This window comes from Amblyomma mixtum, chromosome 3, assembly GCF_055824585.1.
Source record: "Amblyomma mixtum isolate Tamu chromosome 3, ASM5582458v1, whole genome shotgun sequence".
NCBI classification, from domain to species: Eukaryota; Metazoa; Arthropoda; class Arachnida; order Ixodida; family Ixodidae; genus Amblyomma; species Amblyomma mixtum.
Genome location: NC_143014.1, coordinates 153,242,880 through 153,265,160, shown reverse-complemented (window position 1 = coordinate 153,265,160; position 22,281 = coordinate 153,242,880). Strand labels below are relative to the sequence as shown.

Sequence of the window (22,281 nt, the reverse complement as noted above, 5' to 3'; positions counted from 1 at the left end):
ATGTAAAGCAATTTGCCTTTCTTTTTTAATTTTGGACCTTCTAAAAAAGCACTCGGTATATCGTCTCTACTACTACTCAGAGGATAGCATTCTGACGCATTCAGTTACCGCCTCATCCTCGGTCCTTTCCTCTTTGTGGGTTTCTGAGTGGACACAGGCGACCAATCACCGCGTGTTCGGCCTTCGCGCAATCCAAGGGACCCGATCAGCCGTCACCACACACACCCTGGGACACCGCTGCGGCGCACTCAACCTCCGCAGGGAGGAGAGCGATTCGCCGCAAAGAAATAGGCCTCCAAGTTCACAAAGGAGACGTTTATTCACGTCGTCCTTCAGCAGGTACACAAGCACTCAATAGTCACCCCGTCCCGGGGGCGCGCGAGGAGCAAGGCTCCGCTGCGCGCACGAAACAACTAGAGCAATGCGCGCCGCTAGCACGCCGCGGCAGGAGAATGTCCCCGCGGCAGTGCTGTGATCTCTCTCTCGTGTCGACCGTTGGGCCGGTTGCGAGAGAGAGTGGGCAATCAACGCAAGGTACGCCGGTCGGAGGTCGCTGGACCCCGCTGGACAGGGTCAAGCCGCTGCAGGTCAGAGGACACGTGCGGGCGAGCTCGAGTATGCATTGGTCCGAACAGCAAAGGCCGGCTCGGACAAACAGTAGCGTATGCACCTTACGCTGTCTCGGAGGGATCTCTCTCTGTCGGCTCCGCTCGGACGGTCGCGCGGCGTGCGGCCGCCCAAGCGGGTCCCCAATTCCCGCCAAAAGGTGTCAATGGCAAAGGCCCTTGGGGAGCCGGGGCGGAGCTGTGGCCAAATGACAGTGATTAGTCACTTAGCCGCCTCTCCACCGCCTGAGGCGGGAACAAGGAAAAGAGGAGAAACAACGCGGGAAGCCGGCAACAGCCGCGCAAAGGCAACGGCGGGAAGCCAGGATTCCCACATCTTCCACATACCACTCAGATGCGTTGAAGTTCCGACCTGCTTTCCATCGAATTCCGCAAAAAAAAAAAAAACGTTCTAGATGCATGACACACTATGGATGTAGCATTAGAGTACCACAGTGTCAATTTTGTTGTGCTTTTTACGTTCGTTGTCCTGCCGCGAGTCTAATGTGATTCTAGGCGAAGAATATTTTTTTTTTTGCATGTCAGTTCTGGGAACTTAAAAATGGCGCATTAGGAAAACTTCAAACAAGTCCACCCGTTATATTCGTCACGCATGCTGTTTCATTATATGGTCACTCATCGAAGTGCGTTTATCGTCACACAGACCGTTAGGCGGACTTGAAACTCAGATTATGACAGCGCAACGCTGTTATAGGGAAGTCAACCGCTATGGCCTATAGTGGTTCGTCAAACTCAGTGCGAGCGTTTGTAATGCGTCTTCGCGTCTCAGAGAGGAGGTCGCAGGGGCGTTTGCCGGCTAAGCGTCGGCGCTGGCGGTGTTGCTGCCGCGAGATCACATGTCGAGGACAAGCGCACATCTCTCGCCGGTGGCCGCTTCGCCGGCCGCTCAGGGGTGTGGATACGATAAGGGGAAGCAGCGTCTTACACACTTATAATTGGCCATACGCATGCACCGAGCTTGCGTACGCAGCGACTCTGCTGGTAACGAATGTGCTTCCGCGGGCACGCTACGTATCTCACCGCATTTTGCGGGCGTGCGCGTGCTACAAACTATAGCCTGGGAACTCCAGTTCAGCAGCAGAACGGGCTAACCACTGTGCGGCGGGCGGAGCCCAATGGTGTTATGTTGCCTAACTACCAAAAACCATCATTTACAGCTGCCTTCGAAAGAGCGGCGGGTTTCAGAAGCGTCGGGGCTTTCCACTAGGATCGGGTACTTGCGCGAGACGTTGCCTAAATTAGTTTTTAAAAAAATGTTGCTTACCGTTTATTCTGAGTGTCCGTTCACGTTACCTCCGAAGTTAGCTTTGCCAAAGTTTAATGTCACTTATAGTAACGACATTGCGAAAGCGTATACACTGAGAACAACTTATGCAATGGCAGTGTTGAAAACTTCGGATTCAGCCCCGAAGCTTTCAAAAGACGCGGAACAGCGCCGCGAGGAAAAAGACAGAGGGAGTGAAAGAAGGACGGGAGAAAGAGGCACCGCAGTGGAGGGTTCCGCCGGAGCCTCGGCAAGCAGGGGCACCTCTTTCTTTCTTCTTTCACTCCCACCTTCCTGCCTACCCCTCCCCCCCCCCCCTCCTCCTCCTCCGCGGAGCTGTTTTTTGTTTTGTCTCTCGTTTCCTCCCTGTCCTCCTGCGCCAATTCCTTTCCTCAAAACAAGAACCTGCGGAGTGCAATGCCTCTTGACGAGGTGCGAAGACGAGGAGTCCACGACGAATATTCGCTAAAAACGTGCGCCGTGGGATACTCCTAGATTCTCCATTCCGACGGAAAAGTCGAAAACGTTTTGATATCCGAGCTGGAAGTCCAGACCACACCGATAGGGCTGCTTCTAACTCATAAAGCGGTGAAGCCCGGTGGCCAAACGAGTTCGAAACAGAGAGGCTAAGCAAAGTACCTCAGCGTGCTCGGAACAAACATACCAAGACCAAGAAGCTAAACATGCTCGAAAACCGAGGCGAATCCAAGCATCTCAACGCAGACGAAACATAAAAACAAAGGCAAGCAGCTATTTGTGTGTCAGGTGCGCTCGTTCCGTGCATAAAGTGTCTGCAAATATGCTTGCGACAGCGCTACAGCCCTCGTTGTATGCATGCGCCAGACCAAACTTACTTGCCTGAAACGCCTTTAATTCCGACCAGCTTTCTCTCAATAATGCGCCAAGCCAGTAAGCTTAGCTCTACTAATCTTTCAGCTTGACGACGAGCAGCGATGATGACACAGTTCATTCTTATCTTGCACTTAGCTAGTGAAGAGCACCAGATTTCCATGTCCAACAGTGAATGGCTGAATGTATTCATGCCCTGCGTGTGTCTACATACCGCTTCGTCTTGATAGTAGCGTACTCTGGCGCCAATCAGCCGGTGATTTTCCGACCGTATCTGAGGAAATTCTGGAAACATTCTTTTAATAAATATCTCTAAGGGAACATATATGTCGCCATCGTCACTGGTGCTGGTCTCTCGGCTCCTTCTACCGTTTTCCGAATTGATCGGACGAGGAGCGTCACTCTTTGTTCCGACTATGCAATGACGCAGTAAGAAATGTCAACAAACGCCCAGGGTTAACCGGCGATAACTCAGACCACGCTAAAAACAGGTAAACACGGCTTGGCCATCCCGAAAGGTATGTTACCGCAGCGTTGGGGGATGTGGCTGAATCCACCTCTTCTCGGCGGATCTGCAGAGAGCGCTCCACCGCGTAGCGACTCGCTCCGAAATGACTAGTGGAACATGTGAACCCGATGCAGAACTACTAGTGGAACTCTCTATATATGTGTTGTGTTTGCGCCGTTTACAGCGGACGCAACGCAGTGGACGACGCGCACTCAAGCTTGCTGCCGATGGAGCTCCGCCACACCGTCGCCGTTTGCGGTACACTGTGGTTTAAAGGGACTTGGGGTCATACAGGCATGCCGCACACCCATGAAACTCAAACAATTTAGGCACAAGGATACACCCTACGCTGGCTACAGGCAGATGCTTTCATGGCGCCACTTAAGCTCCACCAATGGTACCCCTCGCTTTACAAACCTGAGTGCCCACACTCCGGATGGTGTGGGCATGCCAACTGACAGACTCCCCACCCCCAACCTTAAGCAGTGGCAGGCCATTGTGCACAGCACCCCGACCAGCAAAAACAAGAACAGAGAAATAATCGGCGCGTTCAACATTAGAACCGCCGGTACTTAAAATTGTGTCACAGCAAAGTCATTGACCTTGGATGATAGCTAATTTGTGTGGCTGAGTTCTTCATGCTGTGCAGTGGGCACGTTTAATGGTTGTTCTTTTGGTTGTTTTGTCTGTGGTGCTTTCATTTTTTCTTTGTAACGAAAATCGTCATGACGTTCTGTGTTTCGCGTGAAAACCGTAACCCATCCGGCAATAAATTTTAGTTGAAAATTTCACGCTTCGTCTGTCGTCGTCCTTGCAGTGTCTCTTGTCTAAGCCCAGTGCGGTTCCCACACGATTTTAAGAAGCGGAGAAGTCACTTTTAAGACATGGTTTCCAAGTTTCACTGCGAAATGACGTACCAGCCCCGAGCAAGAATCTTGTCTTGTGCTCCGAACTATCCCGACCTTACCTGGGTAAGTTCGGAGGAGCGTCGCGCAAGCTGCTGCAACGGGAGGAGAATCGGTCAAGTTCGATGGAGTATCGCGCCAGGTGTAGACAATGAGAGGAGGGCGTCGCGCGACCTTGGTCATGTAGCCTTGTGGCGTTATCACAACCTGCCCTGGCAGGTGGCAGTTGAGTTAATGATAGGTCGCGAGAGGTTTCTTGGAAAGAGCAACAAGGATCGAACAGTGCCTACCGGTGGCTGTGAGAGAAACAGCCGCCTGCCAGCGCAGTGGCGCATCGCTTAACCGCTGCGCCATTGTGCTGGTAGTGGTACGAGGACCCGCCGCGATCTCTGAATGTTAAGTAGAATCCCGCATATATGGGGATTTCCCCTCTCAAGACCTTAAGGCGGAGCTTTTGTGTCGATTGCTTTCGCACGTCTACTCGGTCAACTAGGTTTAACCCGTACCAATTTTTTGCTTGCTTTTTATTCACACAAAACGCGAAAATACATGAAAGAGAACACATAGAAAATAAGAAAAGTCAGTCCACCGCTTGTTGTTGCCCTTGTTGCTTTGCCCTGATGCATGAAGAATGAGGATGAGAGGGGGAAAAAAAAGGGAAGAGCTTGTTGCTACGCTTGCTGCCTCAAGCGTAAGTGTCCATAAGCGCTTCAGTCATAACGCGAGAGAAATTCCTGGAAAATCAGGAGGAAAAGCGCGACGAAAAACTCGTGTGATGCAGCGCGGAAGTGGTGCAGCGGTCGCCAAACCATTGAACGAAAGCAACAGTAGAAAAAAGCGAACCGATGAAGGGTACACGGTGCCTAGCCGAACGTTTGACTTGCTTATAGGTTCCGCTTTCACGGCATTGTCTTTGCTGGCACCAACTACCGGCCATCATGAGCAGGGTCGCGCTAATCACAACAGTGCATTTGGGGATGCCTGATTACTGTTTCACATAATCCCACCTCGGCATCCATAGCGGGCAATGTCCGAGGAGAGAGAAAAAGTTCACACAAAATGTTTTGGTCTAGGGAAAGCGCACAACGCGCAGTTAAACACACACACACACTTTGAAGCGGCGCGATTCCACTGGAACAGGGCTCCGTAAGGCCTGCCCAGTTCCGTTGGAGATGCGTCGTCCTGCCGTCGTCCTGGCAGCCTCGCCGTAGACGTGCTCCGCAAAGCTTAAACTCGGATGGTGTTGGAGCACGATGTTTGAGCCTCGCAGTGCACTTCGCCGCAGCGGTGACCACAACGGCAGCATGGTAAATCGCTCTCAATGCCTCAACAAGCGCTCAGATGCAGTACACGCATGTTGTACGCTCTGTGTTTAACAGGTCTTGCCGGTCCAACCCAGAGAACGCATGGTGGGAGGCGAAGCTGACGGTAGCGATGCGTGTATTCACACTTCACGGTATCCATTCTCGCTCCACCAGTTTATCCGCAACCAGGGGCGCTGACAGAAGTGAATCCACGACGAACGAGCGAGCGTTGGCCTGCGCTGGAGGGAGGGCGCCGGGGCCGCCGTTCCACTTGAAAACTAGGGGTAGTGACGCCAGGACCTCTGTGGTAAACGGGCTGGCATTGGCCTGCGCTTGACAGGGACGGGGGGGGGGGGGGGGGTGCCACCGCGGCTCTGGTTGTCCACCACGGCCTTTGTCCTCCGGGACGCGATGTAACCACCTTTGCCTCACCTCCCGTATCCATCCTCGTTCGCCAGTCCGCTTGGCAATAGGGGTAGTGACGTCAGGACCTCTGTCGTAAGCGAGCTGGCATTGGCCTGCGCTGGAGGGATGGCGCCGGGGTCGCTCTGGCTGTGCACCATGACGTTTGTGCTCCGGTAGGCGATGTATCCATTTTTGCCTTACCTTCTCTATCTCTTCTCGTTCACCAGTCCAGTTTGCGTTCAGGGGTAGTGGCGCCAAGACCTCCGTTGTGAACGAGCTGGCATTGGCCTGCGCTGGAAGGAGGCATTGCCGCAGCTCTAGCTTTCCACCACGGCTTTTGCTCTCCGGGACGCGATGTATCCACCTTTGCCTTACCTTCCGTATTTTCTCGTTCGCCAGTCCACTTTACGACCTGGGGAAGTGGCACTAAGACCTCCATCGTAAACGAGCTGCCATTGGCCTGCGGTGGAGGGTTGGCGCCGCCACCGCTCGGGCTGTCCACCACGGCCTTTGTCCTACGGTACGCCATGTAGCCACGTTTCCCTCACCTCCCGTATCCATCGTCCTTCGCCAGTCCGCTCTTTAACGAGGGCTAGTGGCGCCAGGACCTGCGTCGTAAGTGAGCTGGCATTGGCTTGCACTAGAGGGAGGGTGCCGCCGCCGCTCTGGCTGTCCACCACGGCCTTTGTCCTCCGGGACGCAGTGTATCCACCTTTTGCTTACCTTCCATATCCATTCTCGTTCGCCAGTCCAGCTCGATACCAGGGGTAGCGGAGCTAGGACCTGCGTCATAAACGAGCTGATATAGGCCTGCGGTGGGGGGAGGGCGCCGTCGCCGCACTGCCTGTCCGCCACGGTCTTTGTCCTCCGGGACGCTATGTATCCACCTTTTCCTTACAAGCTTCCATATCCATTCTCGTTCGCCAGTCCAGTTCGCGACCAGGGGTAGCGGCACTAACACCTGCGTCGTAAACGAGCTGGCATTGGCATGTGTGGAGAGAGGGCGCCGCTGCCTCTCTGGCTGTCCACCACGGCCTTTGTCCTCCAGGACGCAGTTTATCCACCTTTTCCTTACCTTCTATATCCATTCTCGTTCACCAGTCCAGCTCGATACCAGGGGTAGCGGAGCTAGGACCTGCGTTGTAAACGAGCTGATATCGGCCTGCGGTGGGGGGAGGGCGCCGTCGCCGCACTGCCTGTCCACCACGGTCTTTGTCCTCCGGGACGCGATGTATCCACCTTTTCCTTACCTTCCATATCCATTCTCGTTCGCCATGCCAGTTCGCGACCAGGGGTAGCGGCACTAAGACCTGCGTCGTAAACGAGCTGCCATTGGCCTGTGTGGAGAAAGGGCGCCGCTGCCGCTCTGGCTGTCCACCACGGCCTTTGTGCTCCAGGACGCAGTTTATCCACCTTTTCCTTACCTTCCATACCCATTCTCGTTCACCAGTCCAGCTCGATACCAGGGGTAGCGGAGCTAGGACCTGCGTTGTAAACGACCTGATATCGGCCTGCAGTGGGGGAGGGCGCCGTCGCGGCTCTGCCTGTCCACCACGGTCTTTGTCCTCCGGGACGCGATGTATCCACTTTTTCCTTACCTTCCATATCCATCCTCGTCGCCAGTCCAGTTCGCGACCAGGGGTAACGGCACTAAGACCTGCGTCGTAAACGAGCTGGCATTCGCCTGTGTGGAGTGAGGGCGCCGCTGCCGCTCTGGCTTTCCACCACGGCCTTTGTACTCCAGGACGCAGTGTATCCACCTTTTGCTTACCTTCCATATCCATTCTCGTTCACCAGTCCAGCTCGATACCAGGGGTAGCGGAGCTAGGACCTGCGTTGTAAACGAGCTGATATCGGCCTGAGGTGGGGGGAGGGCGCCGTCGCCGCACTGCCTGTCCACCACGGCCTTTGTCCTCCGGGACGCGATGTATCCACCTTTTCCTTACCTTCCATATCCATTCTCGTTCAACAGTCCAGTTCGCGACCAGGGGTAGCGGCACTAGGACCTGCGTCGTAAACGAGCTGGCATTGGCCTGCGGTGGAGGGAGGTCGCCGCCGCGGTCTGGCTGTCCACCACGGTCTTTGTCCTCCGGGACGCGATGTATCCACCTTTTCCTTACCTTCCATATCCATTCTCATTCGCCAGTCCAGTTCGCGACCAGGCGTAGCGGCACAAGGATCTGCGTTGTAAACGAGCTGGCATTGGCCTGTGTGGAGTGAGGGCGCCGCTGTCGCTCTGGCTGTCCACCACGGCCTTTGTCCTACGGTACGCCATGTATCCACCTTTTCCTTACCTTCCATATCCATTCTCGTTCAACAGTCCAGTTCGCGACCAGGGGTAGCGGCACTAGGACCTGCGTTGTAAACGAGCTGGCATTGGCCTTCGGTGGAGGGAGGGCGCCGTCGCCGCGTTCTGGCTGTCCACCACGGTCTTTGTCCTCCGGGACGCGATGTATCCATCTTTTCCTTACCTTCGATATCCATTCTCTTTCGCCAGTCGAGTTCGCGACCAGGGGTAGCGGCACTAGGACCTGCGTCATAAACGCGCTGGCATTGGCCTGCGGTGGAGGAAGGCGCCGCCGCGGTCTGGCTGTCCACCACGGCTTTTGTCCTCAGGGACGCGATGTATCCACCTTTTCCTTACCTACCATATCCATTCTCGTTCGCCAGTCCAGTTCGCGACCAGGGGTAGCGGCACTAGGACCTGCGTTGTAAACGAGCTGGCATTGGCCTGTGTGGTTGGAGGGCGCCGCCGCCGCTCTGGCTGTCCACCACGACCTTTGCCCTCCGGGACGTGATGTATCCACCTTTTCCTTACCTTCCATATCCATACTCGTTCGCCAGTCCAGTTCGCGGCCAGGGGTAGCGGCACTGAGACCTGCGTCGTAAACGATCTGGCATTGGCCTGCGCTGGAGGGAGGCCGTGGCCGCTGCGCTGGCTATCCACTACTGCCTTTGTCCTCTGGGACGCGATATATCCACGTTCGCCTTACCTCCCGTATCCATTCTTGTTCGCCGCTACGCTTGGCAATCAGGGGTTGCGGCGCCAGGACCTCCGTCGTAAGCGAGCTGGCATTGGTGTGCGCTGGCTGTAGGAAGAGCACCGCCACCGTTCTAGCTGTCCACCACGGCCTTTGTTATTCTGGGACGCGATGTATCCACCTTTGTCTTACTTTCCGTATCCATTCTTGTTCGCCAGTCCACTTTGCGACCAGGGGTAGTGGCGCCAGGTCCTCCGTCGTAAGCAAGGTGGCATCATCGCTGCAGCTCTGGCTTTCCACCACAGCTTTTGTCCTCCGAGGCGCGATGTATCCACCTCTGCCTCACCTTTCGTATCCATTTTGGTTCGCCAGTCCAGTTCGCGACCAGTGGTAGGGGCGCCAGGACCTCCGTCGTAAACGAGCTGGCATTGGCCTGCGCTGGAGGGAAGCTCCGCCGCATGTCTGGATGTCCTTAACGTTCTCTGCACCCGCGAAGCCATGCACCCACCTTATCTCGGTTCGCCAATCCATCCATGACCGGGGTCGCTGGCAGCAAGGTCTCCATGGCCACGGAGAGAAGGGCAGGGTGGTTCCGTCGCTCTGGCTGTCTACCACGGACTTTGCCGCGGTGCGGGGTGTAGAACAATCGGGCGTCGACGGGCACGCGCATGCCCGGATGGACCGCCGTGCTTCCCGATGGTCCACAGGAGGCTCCGGTTGCTCTCGAGGATGACCTCACACCATGGTCTCTGCACTGCCCTCCCGGGCAACGGCGGGCAGCCAAGGCCCATCGCGGCGCCGCCCGAACGGCAGCGGCGGAGGTGGTGGGCGACCACCACCTCCGCCGCCCCGGCTTCGAGTGCCGCGTCAGCGCTCCAGTGGCCCGGTGATGCGCGTGCCAGTGATCAGATTCATCTTCTTTGCTTGGACTGCCAGTGCCGCAGTGCCGAAGTGTACTTGCAAAAGGCTCTCGATCCAGTGGCACCGAGTGGCAGATCCAGTGGCACCAAGTGGTAGATGCAGTGGCAGATTTTGCAGCGAGGAGGAAGAGTCGGCCATTACAACCTACGAATATCCCCACTGAGTAGCGCGATATTCGCTATTGGCGAGTAAGAAACTACGCTATAGTTGCTGATGTCCAGGAAACCTGGTCATGCTGGGATGACAAAATTCCGGGTGCTTTTTTTAGAAGGTCCAAAATTCTTAAAGAAAGGTGAATTGCTTTAGATTTTTTTTTAGCCCTGGGGCTATACTGAGGGCTATGCCGGTTGCCAGGTAAGAGGCAAACTACTTTAATTAGTTCGCTGATTAACTGAATACGTTAATTAACTTTTATAATTTTTATTTTAGGGGATATTTTGTATTAGCAGAATTGGTATCCAGCCAAGAAAAAAAATTTCATGAAAAAATTTTTTTCGCGCGTTACGAAGTAAGAAAAAGTCACCCTGGTAGGCAGCTTCACACTTTAACACAGCGTCTGTGAGCGCCTGTGACGTAGTGCGCTCCGCCCTGCGCTTTGTGTCACTGCGTTTTTGTTCCAATGCGGCATTCCTTGAGGGCGCGGAGCGAAGCGAAATATGCAGCGATAGCGCACGCCACCCGTCCGGGCTTCAGGTGACGTCAGCCGTGTGACGCAAAGCGTAGGGCGGAGCGAACTACGTCAGAGGCGCTCACCGCCGCTGAGTTAAGGTGTGAAGATGCCTACCAGGGTGACTTTTTCGCGCCTCGTAAGGTGCGTGAAAAATTTTTGGATTAAAGTTTTTTCGCGGTTGGACTGTTTGGAGGACGATCTCGAATTCTACGAATACAACATACCCCCTAAAATAAAAATTAGAAAAGGTCATTAACATACTTAGTTAATCAACGAACTCATTAAAGCAGTTTTCCTCTCGCCTGGCGCCCGCTGTAGCCTCCAGTGTAGCCCGAGTGTTAAAATAAATCTAAAGCAATTTACCTTTTTTTTTAAATTTTGGACCTTCTAAAAAAAACACTCGGTATATCGTCTCTACTACAACTCAGAGGATAGCATTCTTACGCATTCAGTTACCACCTCATCCTCGGTCCTTTCCTCTTCCACATACCACTCAGATGGGTTAAAGTTCCGACCTGCCTTCCTTAGAATTCCGCAAAAAAAAAAAAAGTTCTAGATGCATGACACACTATAAATGTAGCATTAGAGTACCACAGTGTCAATTTTGTTGTGCTTTTTACGTTCGTTGTCCTACCACGAGTCTAATGTGATTCTAGGCGAAGAATTTTTTTTTTTTGCATGTGAGATCTGTTAACTTAAAAATGGCGCATTACAAAAACTTCAAACAAGTCCACCCGTTATATTCATCACGCATGCTGTTTTCTTATATGGTCACTCATCGAAGTGCGTTTATCGTCACACAAACCGTTAGGCGGACTTGAAACTCAGATTATGACAGTGGAACGCTGTTATAGGGAACTCAACCGCTATGGCCTATAGTGGTTCGTCAAACGCAGTGCGAGCGTTCCTAATGCGTCTTCGCGTCTCAGAGAGGAGGTCGCAGGGGCGTTTGCCGGTTAAGCGTCGGCGCTGGCGGTGTTGCTGCCGCGAGATCACATGTCGAGGACATGCGCACATATCTGGCCGGTGGCCGCTTCGCCGGCCGCTCAGGGGCGTGGGTACGATAAGGGGAAGCAGCGTTTTAGACATTTTTAATTGGCCATACGCATGCAGCGAGCTTGCGTACGCAGCGACTCTGCTGGTAACGAATGTGCTTCCGCGGGCACGCTACGTACGTATCTCACCGCATTTTGCGGGCGTATGCACGCTACAAATCATAGCGAGGGAACTCCAGCTCAGCAGCCGAACGCCTAACCACTGAGCGGCGGGCGGAGCCCAATGGTACTATGTTGCCTAACTGCCAAAAAACCACCATCTGCAGTCACCTTCCGAAGAGCGGCGGGCTTTAAAAGCGTCGGGGCTTTCCACTAGGACCGGCTACTTGCGCGAGACGTTGCCTAAATTAGTTTAAAAAAAAAAAATGTTGCTTACCGTTTATTCTGAGTGTCCGTTCACGTTATGTCCGAGGTTAGCTTTGCCAACTACGCATAAGTTTAATGTCACTTATAATAATGGCATTGCGAAAGCGGATGCACTGAGGACAGGTTATGCGATGGCAGTGCTTAAAACGTTGGAGTCAGCCCCGAAGCTTTCAAATGACGCGGAACAGCGCCGCGAGGAAAAAGACAAAGGCAGTGAAAGAAGGACGGGAGAATGAAGCTCCACCGCGTAGCGACTCGCTCCGAAATGACTAGTGGAACATGTGAACCCGATGCAGAACTACTAGTGGAACTCTCCAGAAATGTGTTGTGTTTGCGCCGCTTACAGCGGCCGCAACGCAGTGGGCGACGCGCACTCAAGCTTGCTGCCGATGGAGCGCCGCCACATGGTCGCCGTTTGCGGTACACTGTGGTTTAACGGGACTTGAAGTCATACAGGCATGCCGCACACCCATGAAACTCGAAACAAGGCACAAGAACACGCCATATGCTAGCTACATACAGATGCTTTCATGACCCCACTTAAGCTCCACCAATGGTACCCCTCGCTTTACAAACCTGAGTGCCCACACTGCGGCTTTTCACATGGAGTGCGCATGCCAACTGACAGACTCCCCACCCCCAACCTTGAGCTGTGGCAGGCCATTCTGCACAGCGAGGACCCCGACCAGCAACAAGTTGTGGTCCGCAGGTCCCACGCTGCGGAGCAATGTCACTGGCCTTCTAGACTAGAAGGACCTCCCGAATACTCCGAGAATATCCTGCGATTAATAAAGCTTCCAATCAACTGGTCAACTGCTGCTGCAGCCGCGTTACTACGAATGTCCGCGCCGGGACTTCTCAGCCGCGAACTTGATTTACACCAGACTGCCGTTTATATAGTGGCGTAGACTGGTTCACGGTGGCGCTCAGGACGACACCCGCTGACCGATGGTGATTGCAATGTGGCCAGCAGAAGCGTCGGAAGCCAAGTGCGAACGCAGCGTCGTCAAGCGAGCGTGTTAACGTTTGTGGAAACCCAGTGAAAGGAACGCGTTCTCTGTTCCTTAGCCACCTGACAAATGACGTCGGCAGGGGCCCTTTATAAGATAAGAGTGACTGCCGGTATGAGCGCTGCGAGAAGTCTTAGCATCCCACAAGGGCCCCGCGGCCTCTCCGCGCAACGAGATTCTGGCGGCGGCGCGCTCTCGAGGCCTTCGAGGCGGGGAATGCGCTACAACCCGCCTGCACATGGAAGCGTGCGCGCCTACTTTCATACAGAGGCAGCGCACTACGGCTGGCCGTGGCCCATAAAGGCGAGCGCACTTTACGACCGCTCAGCATTTAAACCGCAGTTGGCAGCCAGCGCCCCCGGACACAATAAGTTTCAGCTGTACTCGTGCAGTGGGTCTGGCAAAACGAAACGTAGCAAGAAAAGTATTTTATTGTCTTCTTTTAAGCGCGTTAATCAAAAATCTCCTCATGGAACCCTTTCCGGTAAAACCTCTGCATTTTTTCCTTGTTTTGAAACGTATTCATTCTGCCCTCTCTGTCAAATAAACAATTTTGCTTCACGGTTCGGATCTTTAAATGTCAGGCTGCGTAAGGCCTAAAGCGTGGCGTACAAGCCTTCGTGTGCGTCAGTCATGGATACGTGTTATGACTAGGCGTCCGCACAAGTGTCCTTAAGTCGCAGGTGCGTTGCATGGGGTTTATAAAAAAAGAGGTGAGAATTTGTCATGTGACGCTGTGGCGATAGAGAAGTGAATCAGGAACACAATAAACTAAGCTTCGTTAACGAGGCTGCTGAAAAGCGACGCAGATTTGCGCGCAGGTATCAGGGATTTCACGCCAATGCCACTCAAAAAGTTTTGGAGGCTGGGGCTTCGTTGTTCGTCACTTTTTCTTTTTTTTTTAATGAAGCGTGTACCTTGCAGGTAAACAAATCGAGCCGCCGGCGAGCGCTTGTTAGCAACATCGTCATGTAACGAGCCCGTTTAAGGTTGAACTTGAGGCATGACCGATGACTTTAATGGAGCGCTGTTGGGAACGAGGCGTTGAAACAGCAGCGACGAGAGCCGCCACAAAGTTTGCAGAGACCGGGGTGCCAGCGTGCTTTGCCCTATGGCCAATGCTATAGGCAGTTCCGCACGGTCCCATTGCGTAAGCTGGCCGGCCGGTTACCATAACCTTGTTTTCTTTTTCTTTTTGCATAGCAACAGCGGTTGTATATCTCTTCACTATTGGTTATTACTGGTTCCTTGCTTGTCAAGACCGTTCCTGTCCAACATTGTAGCAAAGCGAAGATTGAGCGTTGAAACGCGAACAAGACAACTGAAATGCCAACACAAAAACACAAACATATTAATTAGCACCTGGAGAGGAAAAAGAAGCGAGGTTGATTAAAACTGTTAAAGTACAGTCTTCGCGCCTGCCAACTGAAATTAGCCTGCTCCAGTGTTGAGCTTGCCCCAGTTAATATCTTCTCATTTTGCTATTCGTGTTTCAGTTGTCTTGTTCGCGTTTGATTTTTTGCTGATAGCAAATAAGTGTAAATTCGAGTACCACTATGGCGCTTTCTACGTGTGTTTTGGGTGCGCATTTTGCATGACGAGACAAAAAAAAAAATCATCTCCCTTTGCTGCCAGTGGCACGTGCTCTTCAAGCTCTCGTCAGCCTTTTCCGATATCTTCCAAGAGAGTTTTGTGCCGATTAGACGCGAGTACTGAAAAAAAAAAAAAGGAAAAGGGGGGGGGGGGGGGGGGCAAATGCGACCTCAGCCTACAGTTCCATCTCCATTCACGATAACATGCGTATACCCGAGGTGAACAGTCAGAGCGTTGTTTGGCCCATTACAGTTTCCCGGATGCACACACTCACGCACGCGCTTTGTAATCAACAGCATGATTCGTGCGCGGTGCGCATGCACGACAGACTGCGGGTTTGAGCTGTAGAGGCGCACAGTTTCCGGCCGTGCAAGCAGCCGCATTCCAAACGTTAAAATGTCGCGTAGCGTGTCTGGCGCCGTTAAAAAAAAAAAAAAAAGTCCGACGATGCCACGATGTCACGTGACCGCCGGGCGTCCGGCGCGCGCACTTGCTCTATTTTTGAATGGCACGCATCGTGCGCCGTTCGCCCGGCGCCTAGCATTTGAGGTCGAGGCGCGCGACGTTTAATGGCAGCCGAGGGCATTACACGCATGCGGAATTAGTCGCGCTTCGCTTGATTCCTGTATGCTCAAGATGCGAAGGGAAAGTGGGGGGACCTCTCCGCTGACACCGCTAATCCAGTGGCATATACAGAATAGCGGGCAGCTGGACTGTAAACTGGTGCCACGTATAACGATTCCGAGGCGCACTTGAAATCTTCAAGCTGCCGTGAATACATAACATGAAGACATGAACCTGTCTGTGCAGAGTAGATGAGCCCCGAGGAATATCGTTTTTTTTCCTTGTTATATATTTCTTTTTTCCTCAGGGAGCGGCAAAATTTCGTAATCCAGCCAATGTTAATTGAGTTATAACTGAATTATATATCACAAGCAGGTCAAGCGGAAGTTTGTGCGATGCCGGTGTGCGAGTTCCGCGTGCAGTTTATAGAAACGTTTTTGACGGACAATTTTGGATTGGAAAACGTTTATTTCGTCAAAATGCTCGCGGCCCACTCGATGGCCAAGGCTTGAATGCTCGGGTCCGAGCTGACCAGAACGGCCTCCCATTGCTCATGAGAAGAAATTTATACTAGGTACTCTGGTGGAGATTCTTCTTTACATTGCCATAGTATGTGTTCATATGTGGCCGTTTCTCCACAGAACCTGCACTCGGGGTTAAATTCATCCGGGTACATTTTAGCGGGGAAACTTTATCGGTGCGAAATTCCTAAAACCGAAAACGAACGCGAAATCAGCGTGTAGGATTGGTTTCTCGAGGCCTAATCTTCAAGTACATTGAGAGACAGAGCTCCCGACGCCCTTCAAGCCGAGTGATCAGTAATTTATATCCTACTGGGCACACGCGTTTCTCACAAGATGACGCTATGTGTTGCGTTGCCCTCGAAGGCGTGCCGCATTTTATTCCAATAAAGTCGAAGAATGCAACAAATATTGACCATTTCTATCTTTAGCTTTCTTTCTTTCTTAGTTTCGGGAGATGGTAGGAGATCCCGCCCGGAGCGGGTGGCTTTTTTGGAGGCATAACTGCGCATATCTATTCGGATGAACGATGAACCAGCTCCTACGGCGATGACCGCTAGTGAAGCATCGAGCGCTGCTAGGTGTTTGTCCCTGCAAAAATTTTCTCATCGAAGGTTCAGACTGTGGGCTGTATGTCCATACGGTCCAATTGTATAGGCACTGCCCCAGAATGAGAGTCATCAGGATGGCGTAGTTCTATATCTGTCCCTTGCCTCTACTGCGCCAGCCACGCAAGGCTGTGCGTGCTTACCTCCGGCAGGTGGGGACAAAGCGCAGGATGCTCGAGCCGAACGACGGAGAACCCTGTATGTGGGCCTTGGAACATTCTGTTCTTTTTTTTTTTTGCGCAGAATGAAGGTTTTGTTATCGTAAAAAGTTGTTCCCTCTTCCCCTCGTCCCATGGTGCAATTTTTGAAAGGGAAAAATATGCAACGTTCTGGCAGCAATGGAGAAAAGTAATTCATGTTACTCACGTGTCTACTGCCGCTCTTTCGTTTCAGTATGGAAATACATGTCTCGAAGTAGCGGTAAGAATTTTGTTTTGAAACGAAACTTCGTCTGAGGCGTCAAAAGGAGGCGGTTAGGTGGGGAAATTTTCGAAGCATCAGTTGGCAAGGCAGTGGTGCGCAAAGTGGTTCGCACACGTACCTTTGTGCACAGACGCAATATAACGTCTCCTCTTGGGATCCCTATGACCTCAGTGATCCGCAAATAAAGTTTCGTACAGTTACATTGAGAGAAAACAGGCGCTTCAACCGTTCATATGCAACGGAAGTGGAGGGCGGTGTCAACTTCGTAATCGGTTTGACTAAAGACTGGCGAAAAAGTAGATTACGGTTCGGAATGATGACGATTTTTCGAAGCAGATGTTTACTGCTGAATTGATGTAGCTGGAAACGTTTACTTACATAAAGTTTATTAATTAAATTTGAAACATACGACTTAAAAGTATTCAATCCGTGCACAGCGAGAGAACACCTTCGACCCTATCGAAAAAAACAACGCAAAATTATTTGTCGTCACAAGAGGTTTTTTGCAATATTTGTGGCCATGAACTTGTAGTAGCACCAGAATTTTCTGCTTTCCTGTGCTGTCTCTTGTCGTAGCAACAGAAGTACAGAAAATTACTGCAGGAAAGTACTGGAGTATTATAGAAAAACATCACAATACTATAGAAAAATTTCGTAGCGCCGGAACAACAAAACATTTATCGTATTTTGGGCACGATTCTTTCGTTTTTTTTTTCGACTATTTAACGGAATTTGCGACAGTTGCGATGCCAGTCTTACACAGGGTTGCCAGATTGGGCTATTAATAGCCAAATTGGGCTACTTGTTGTCCGAGTTGGCGTCAGAAATTTCGTTTTGGCTATGTGGCTACTTTTGGGCTACATCTTTTTCATGGGTGAAAAAAAATTAAAGTAGTTATAATGTGCTCTGTTACAAATATACAGTGACAGAAATAAAAGGCATGCTGGAATCAAAATGCACGCTATAGAAGGTTAAAGAAATTGAGCGCGTCTGCTACAAAATGACAATTTGTAAACCCTGTGTTCGAGAAAACTTGTATTTCAGGCGGTCAAGGATCATGGCCTTTCGATTTCTATTATAAAGAGTTGACACTACGTGAAAGTTGCCCCCGCGGAAACACTTCACGCCCTATAGATTCCACTTAATCCATGCCACCCGCGCGCGCGCGCGCCATTGAATATAGACTGTTGCCGTCTGCACATGTGAGCGTTCACCCATTGACGGTGCACCTCGGGTGGCCATGACAACCATGGTACCAGAATAGAGAGAAAACATTAAGAGAACTTAAGTCTCCCTACGTGGTTTTTTGTTTTGTTTATGGGGTTTAACGTCCCAAAGCGACTAAGGCTATGAGAGACGCCGTAGTGGAGGGCTCCGGAAATTTCGACCGCCTGGGGTTCTTTAACGTCGCTGACATCGCACAGTACACGGGCCTCTAGAATTTCTCCTCCAAAGAAATTCAACCGCCGCGACCGGGATCGAACCCGCGTCTTTCGGGTCAGCAGGCGAGCACCATAACCACTGAGCAACCGCGGCGCTCCCGACGTAGTGCGAATGCGTAAGCATTAAATGCTACTATTTCGCTTCTGTTGCCTGGTTTCGTGATCCTCACGCGTTAACCGTTAACCATAGACGTGGCCTAGTGGTTTGGGCGTCCGCTTCGGCTGCGGTAGGCGGCTGCTTGGAAACCCACCGCCAGGCATGTTTTTCTTGTATTGTTCATTCTGGTTCTGCCGACACATTCTGCTCAAGATTCGCGCATGAGGCAAGTAATGCTTACGCATTAATAAGGTCTTTTTCTGTTTCTCCCTATTCTCGTGCTGGACACGGCAAGCGCGCCACTCGCAAGAGCTTACGCTTTTTCTGCAGCCTCAAGCGGCACACGTGCAGCCCTCGAGATTCATTGGAAGCGACGCGAGAGCGCCGTGTCCGTGGCGTAATCTGCGTGCATTCATGCGGAGCCGTGGAGCCATCCTTCGGCGCGGCGCGGAACGCACTGTAACTATAGTGCCTAGAATATACTGGCCAGTATATTCTAGGCACAATTACTGTAACTAACGAAGGCGGCGGAAGTTAGTGGCATGACATGGCATTAGATCCGTCGCTACGAGAACTTTCAGAATGGGCAAGTGGGCGATGTACATCCGGAACTACAAAAAGAAATGGAAAAAGGAGCCGGAATTCAAGGGTAATTGTTTTTCTCATTATTGTGAAGGTGCTGTTAGACTGAATATAAAATCGACATAGATTATCATCGAATGGCATATATCCTTGATTTATTCTGAGCTCATGCATATCTAGAATGTAGCTTCCAGAAGGCGCATGCTCGATGCTATGAGGTGACGCTCTCAGTGAGAACCTTCCTATTAAAGCATGCAATTGAAAGTGAGGCTGCGTATGTATACAGTAAGGTATTTTCACTGTCAACGTGTCTAATCTGCGCGCGAACATTTAAAAGGTGAAATATTCCTAAACTAGATATAGCGCCGCCGTTCTTTTCCGCGTGCAGACTGGCTGGCGTCACCCGCCTCAGGTGATATGGCCTACTGCCGCGCCTGCAAAGTGGAACTGCAGCCCCATCTTTAGGACCTGGTTAGCGCACCTGTTAGCCGCACTGTTTAGCGCGCATGACGGATGCAAAACGTAACAACGGAAAGAACACGCCATGCGCACCCCCTCAGACATCATCTGCGGGAAAGAAATCTAATATGTAAATATTCTTGCCGAAAATTAATTCAATATGCTTATTAAGAAATGTCGTCAAAAAAGCAAATTTTTTTTGGCTACTTTTGGGCTACGCAAAAATTTCGCTGTTGGCTATGTTTGGGCTACTACGGAGGCCAATTTGGCTACCTGAGGTCGGAGCCATCTGGCAACCCTGGTCTTACACCTTAAAGAGACCATGAAATGATACTTACTGAGGTTAGGAAAAGCGCTCGAGTGATCGGTATTGCATCACTCGCCACCGCACCACGAGAAAGTTTACGTTAACTACCGAGGATATCTGAAATTAAAAATGATGCTCCTCCTTGCCCGCTCCCCCTCAACTCATACGCGCTGACACGCCAGCAAAAAAAAAAGAAAATATAGAAAACAGGTTGGGACTGCACCCCTCCGCGCCCCCTCTGGCCCCATTCCGCCCACGCCGCCTGGGCACGCCCGATGAGGAGGCTCGCCTGGATTGTTCGCTGGCGTCATAAGGGTAGGGGCGGCTAAGAACTCGCGGTCAGGGGTCGGACTAACGGGTTGCGAGCTACTGCGAGCAGCAATTTTTAAAAAAAAATTGTTTGTAAATCGTAGGTTTCACGCAGAGCTTTTAAATTTGACTCGAATACTCACAAAGACCATTTTTACAGATCGGTTGCGCTGGAATATGACCATCGAAATAATTTCAGAGTTCACCTTAATCAGCATTATTCTAGCTGTATAGTGACTAGAATCGTGGCGCAGGCTTTAATGTACAGCGAAATCCAGGCTTTTTGGTCGGACACTGGCCAAGCCGATATTCACAACACCTGGCATTCCCTCGGTGGCTGAAGCACTTTTCAAGGAGCTCGTATGAAGAAATGCCGAAGACCCCACTCGCTCCACCCGTCGGCATAAAAGATACCTTTCCAGGCGCTGCGTCCCGTGTTATGCTTTGCACACGATGAGAAGAAACCCAATACTCATGCGGAACGTACCGACAGAACGAGTGTAGCAGGTTTCAATCATTCGGCGGCAGCGCGTAGTCCTGGCCGCAAAACAGACGTTCTCTTTATTTGGGTCATTGTAGCACTTCGTAACGTGACTCAGTTCATGTATACACGATATGGCACGGACGTCTGGCATCGTTCAGCGCCGCGGACAGCTCGGTAGCGACTGCAATGGAAGGGGCACCATACACGTGGCTACCCGCGAAGTGTGATCAGTGAGAGCGTGTCATCTTCATACTGCAGGTGCACTCGAGCATACCGTATACAGCAAGAGACTGGACAGTAGACGTTCTTCGCAGCGTTGGATTGTGTCAAGCTCCGGCGCACAATCCAAATCTTCCTTCGCGTCGACTGTCACAACAATTATTGTTCGGATGAACCTGTGTGTGTGCCGTGAAGAAGGAAGTTTCCAAAAATGCGATATGGACGCTACGTGGGGGAACACGCTGTTTTCCTACACAACAAACAAACCCATCGGCGCCCGGGCTGTAACGAGTAGCAAATACTTAGCATATGAACTATGCACGCAAAAAAATATTGACCGATTGCATCACCTTCTCCGGCCTTGTTATGAGGCCGCCAGTCGGAGAGGTCAGAGTAAGCACACGCCGCAGCTGAGGTCTCGATGAGGAAGCGAACGAAAGAATAAGCGGCTGCGGTGTCATTTAGTTCCAGAAAGGAGACTGCACTGCGTGTTCGACGCTGCGACAAAGTTCTGAAGCTGCGAAGGGGCGCCGCAGTGGCGTCGCGTCGGCTGAATATTGATGTGGAAACGAGCCCGAGCGCAAATTTTGACAAGCGTAGATGCCACGGGACCAGAGTGACTCACTTTGTTATAAATAGACAGGGAAGTCGCTCGCAGGCACCTGAAATTCAGTGATGTCGAGATGACACTGCTCTGACAACCGTTAATCCGACGGTATCGGATAAGGCGACCGCCAATGAGTGAGAGAAGAGACTTGAATGGGGATAAGGATTAGTTCATTTCGAACTGCTCAGAGTTCCGGTGAGACGCAAGAAAACTGAGACGACACTGGTGTCTTGCACGCGTGCACTGAAGACCAGTCTTTCTTGTGTTACCGAGAGGGGGAAACTGACATCGCCGGAAACGAGGAAGAGAGAGACAAATAACTCGGCTCTTTAATCTCACTGCACGGCGAAAGATGCACAAGCGGATGTATAAAGTTTAAAACCTCTCAAAACGGTATGCTTCAACCAACACGAAAAAAAGTTAGCGAATGGGCTTTTTCGGTCTGTGTGTATAGAACGGATATGTAGTATCCCGCCATTTGCGTAGCGATTCTGGGAGTGTTTTTACTTTTAAATTAATGAACCTTTTTTCATTGCTGGAACGTGCTACTTGCGCTCGAAATTGAGCTACCGTCCCAAAAATTCCTCCGCTTGGGGCGCATGAGGCACTGCACAATTGTCTAGTTAAAAATTTTCGCGCATCTCAAAGCGGCTAAAACCTTAAAGGGGTACAGACAGAATATTCTGAACGCAAGCAAACAATATGATTTCTTTCGTGGGCGTAGGGAGATGCCGTCTAGCAAGTTTCAATCGCAGGCGTTGAGTCGAACGTAATTTAATTTGAATGTTGTCGGAGGAGTAGTTCGGCCTTTCCACCCGCATCGAGTGACGTCGAGATGAACTTGCCCCAATTACTGTGACCACACCGAACCCTCTGGCCGTTCTCAGGAACAACCAGTGCTTGCCGACGACGCCGACGTCATCAGGAATGTTGTTGTCCAGGTCAACCGTGGCGACAAGGAGCACTTTAGCGCTGGCGCCCACCGAGACCGAAACTTCCGGTACAAAATCTTTCGTAATAATTATTCACGCTGGCGCTCTGCTGTTTTGATCTTATTTCCATGACTGCTAAGCCTGTAAGCCTCTTTCAAGGAAAAAAAAAAAACGGACACCCAAAAACTTTGTGTCTGTACCCGTTTAATTATTCAATAAGTATTTTTTTTTTGGGGGGGGGGGTGTTGCTGGGCAAGTTGGTTTGACATT

General features: G+C 51.5%; 2 protein-coding genes and 1 pseudogene across 4 annotated transcripts in view; 1 reads left to right on the top strand and 2 right to left on the bottom strand.

The window, feature by feature from the left end:
* LOC149352402 (uncharacterized) overlaps positions 1-22,281 on the top strand; it is a 561,538-nt gene that overhangs the window by 64,033 nt on the left and 475,224 nt on the right. The window lies entirely within an intron of this gene.
* LOC149352409 (uncharacterized) lies at positions 7,108-8,692 on the bottom strand (annotated as a pseudogene).
* Positions 8,833-9,531, bottom strand: LOC149352408 (uncharacterized). The gene is made up of 2 exons (XM_089581564.1): positions 9,178-9,531; positions 8,833-9,130 (listed from the first exon to the last, which is right to left on the bottom strand). Exons 1-2 carry the CDS (start codon positions 9,300-9,302, stop codon positions 9,031-9,033), a joined length of 225 nt encoding a protein of 74 aa, XP_089437690.1. The 5' UTR covers positions 9,303-9,531; the 3' UTR covers positions 8,833-9,030.

What these genes read in the sequence shown, in the direction of transcription:
- LOC149352408 (XM_089581564.1), bottom strand. Translation starts at nt 9,302, where the DNA reads ATGCGGCGGAGCTTCCCTCCAGCGCAGGCCAATGCCAGCTCGTTTACG. An exon ending in ATACGAAAGGTGAGGCAGAG is followed by an intron (nt 9,131 to 9,177) that starts GTGGATACATCG and finishes GTGGAAAGCCAG; the next exon opens with AGCTGCAGCGATGATGCCAC.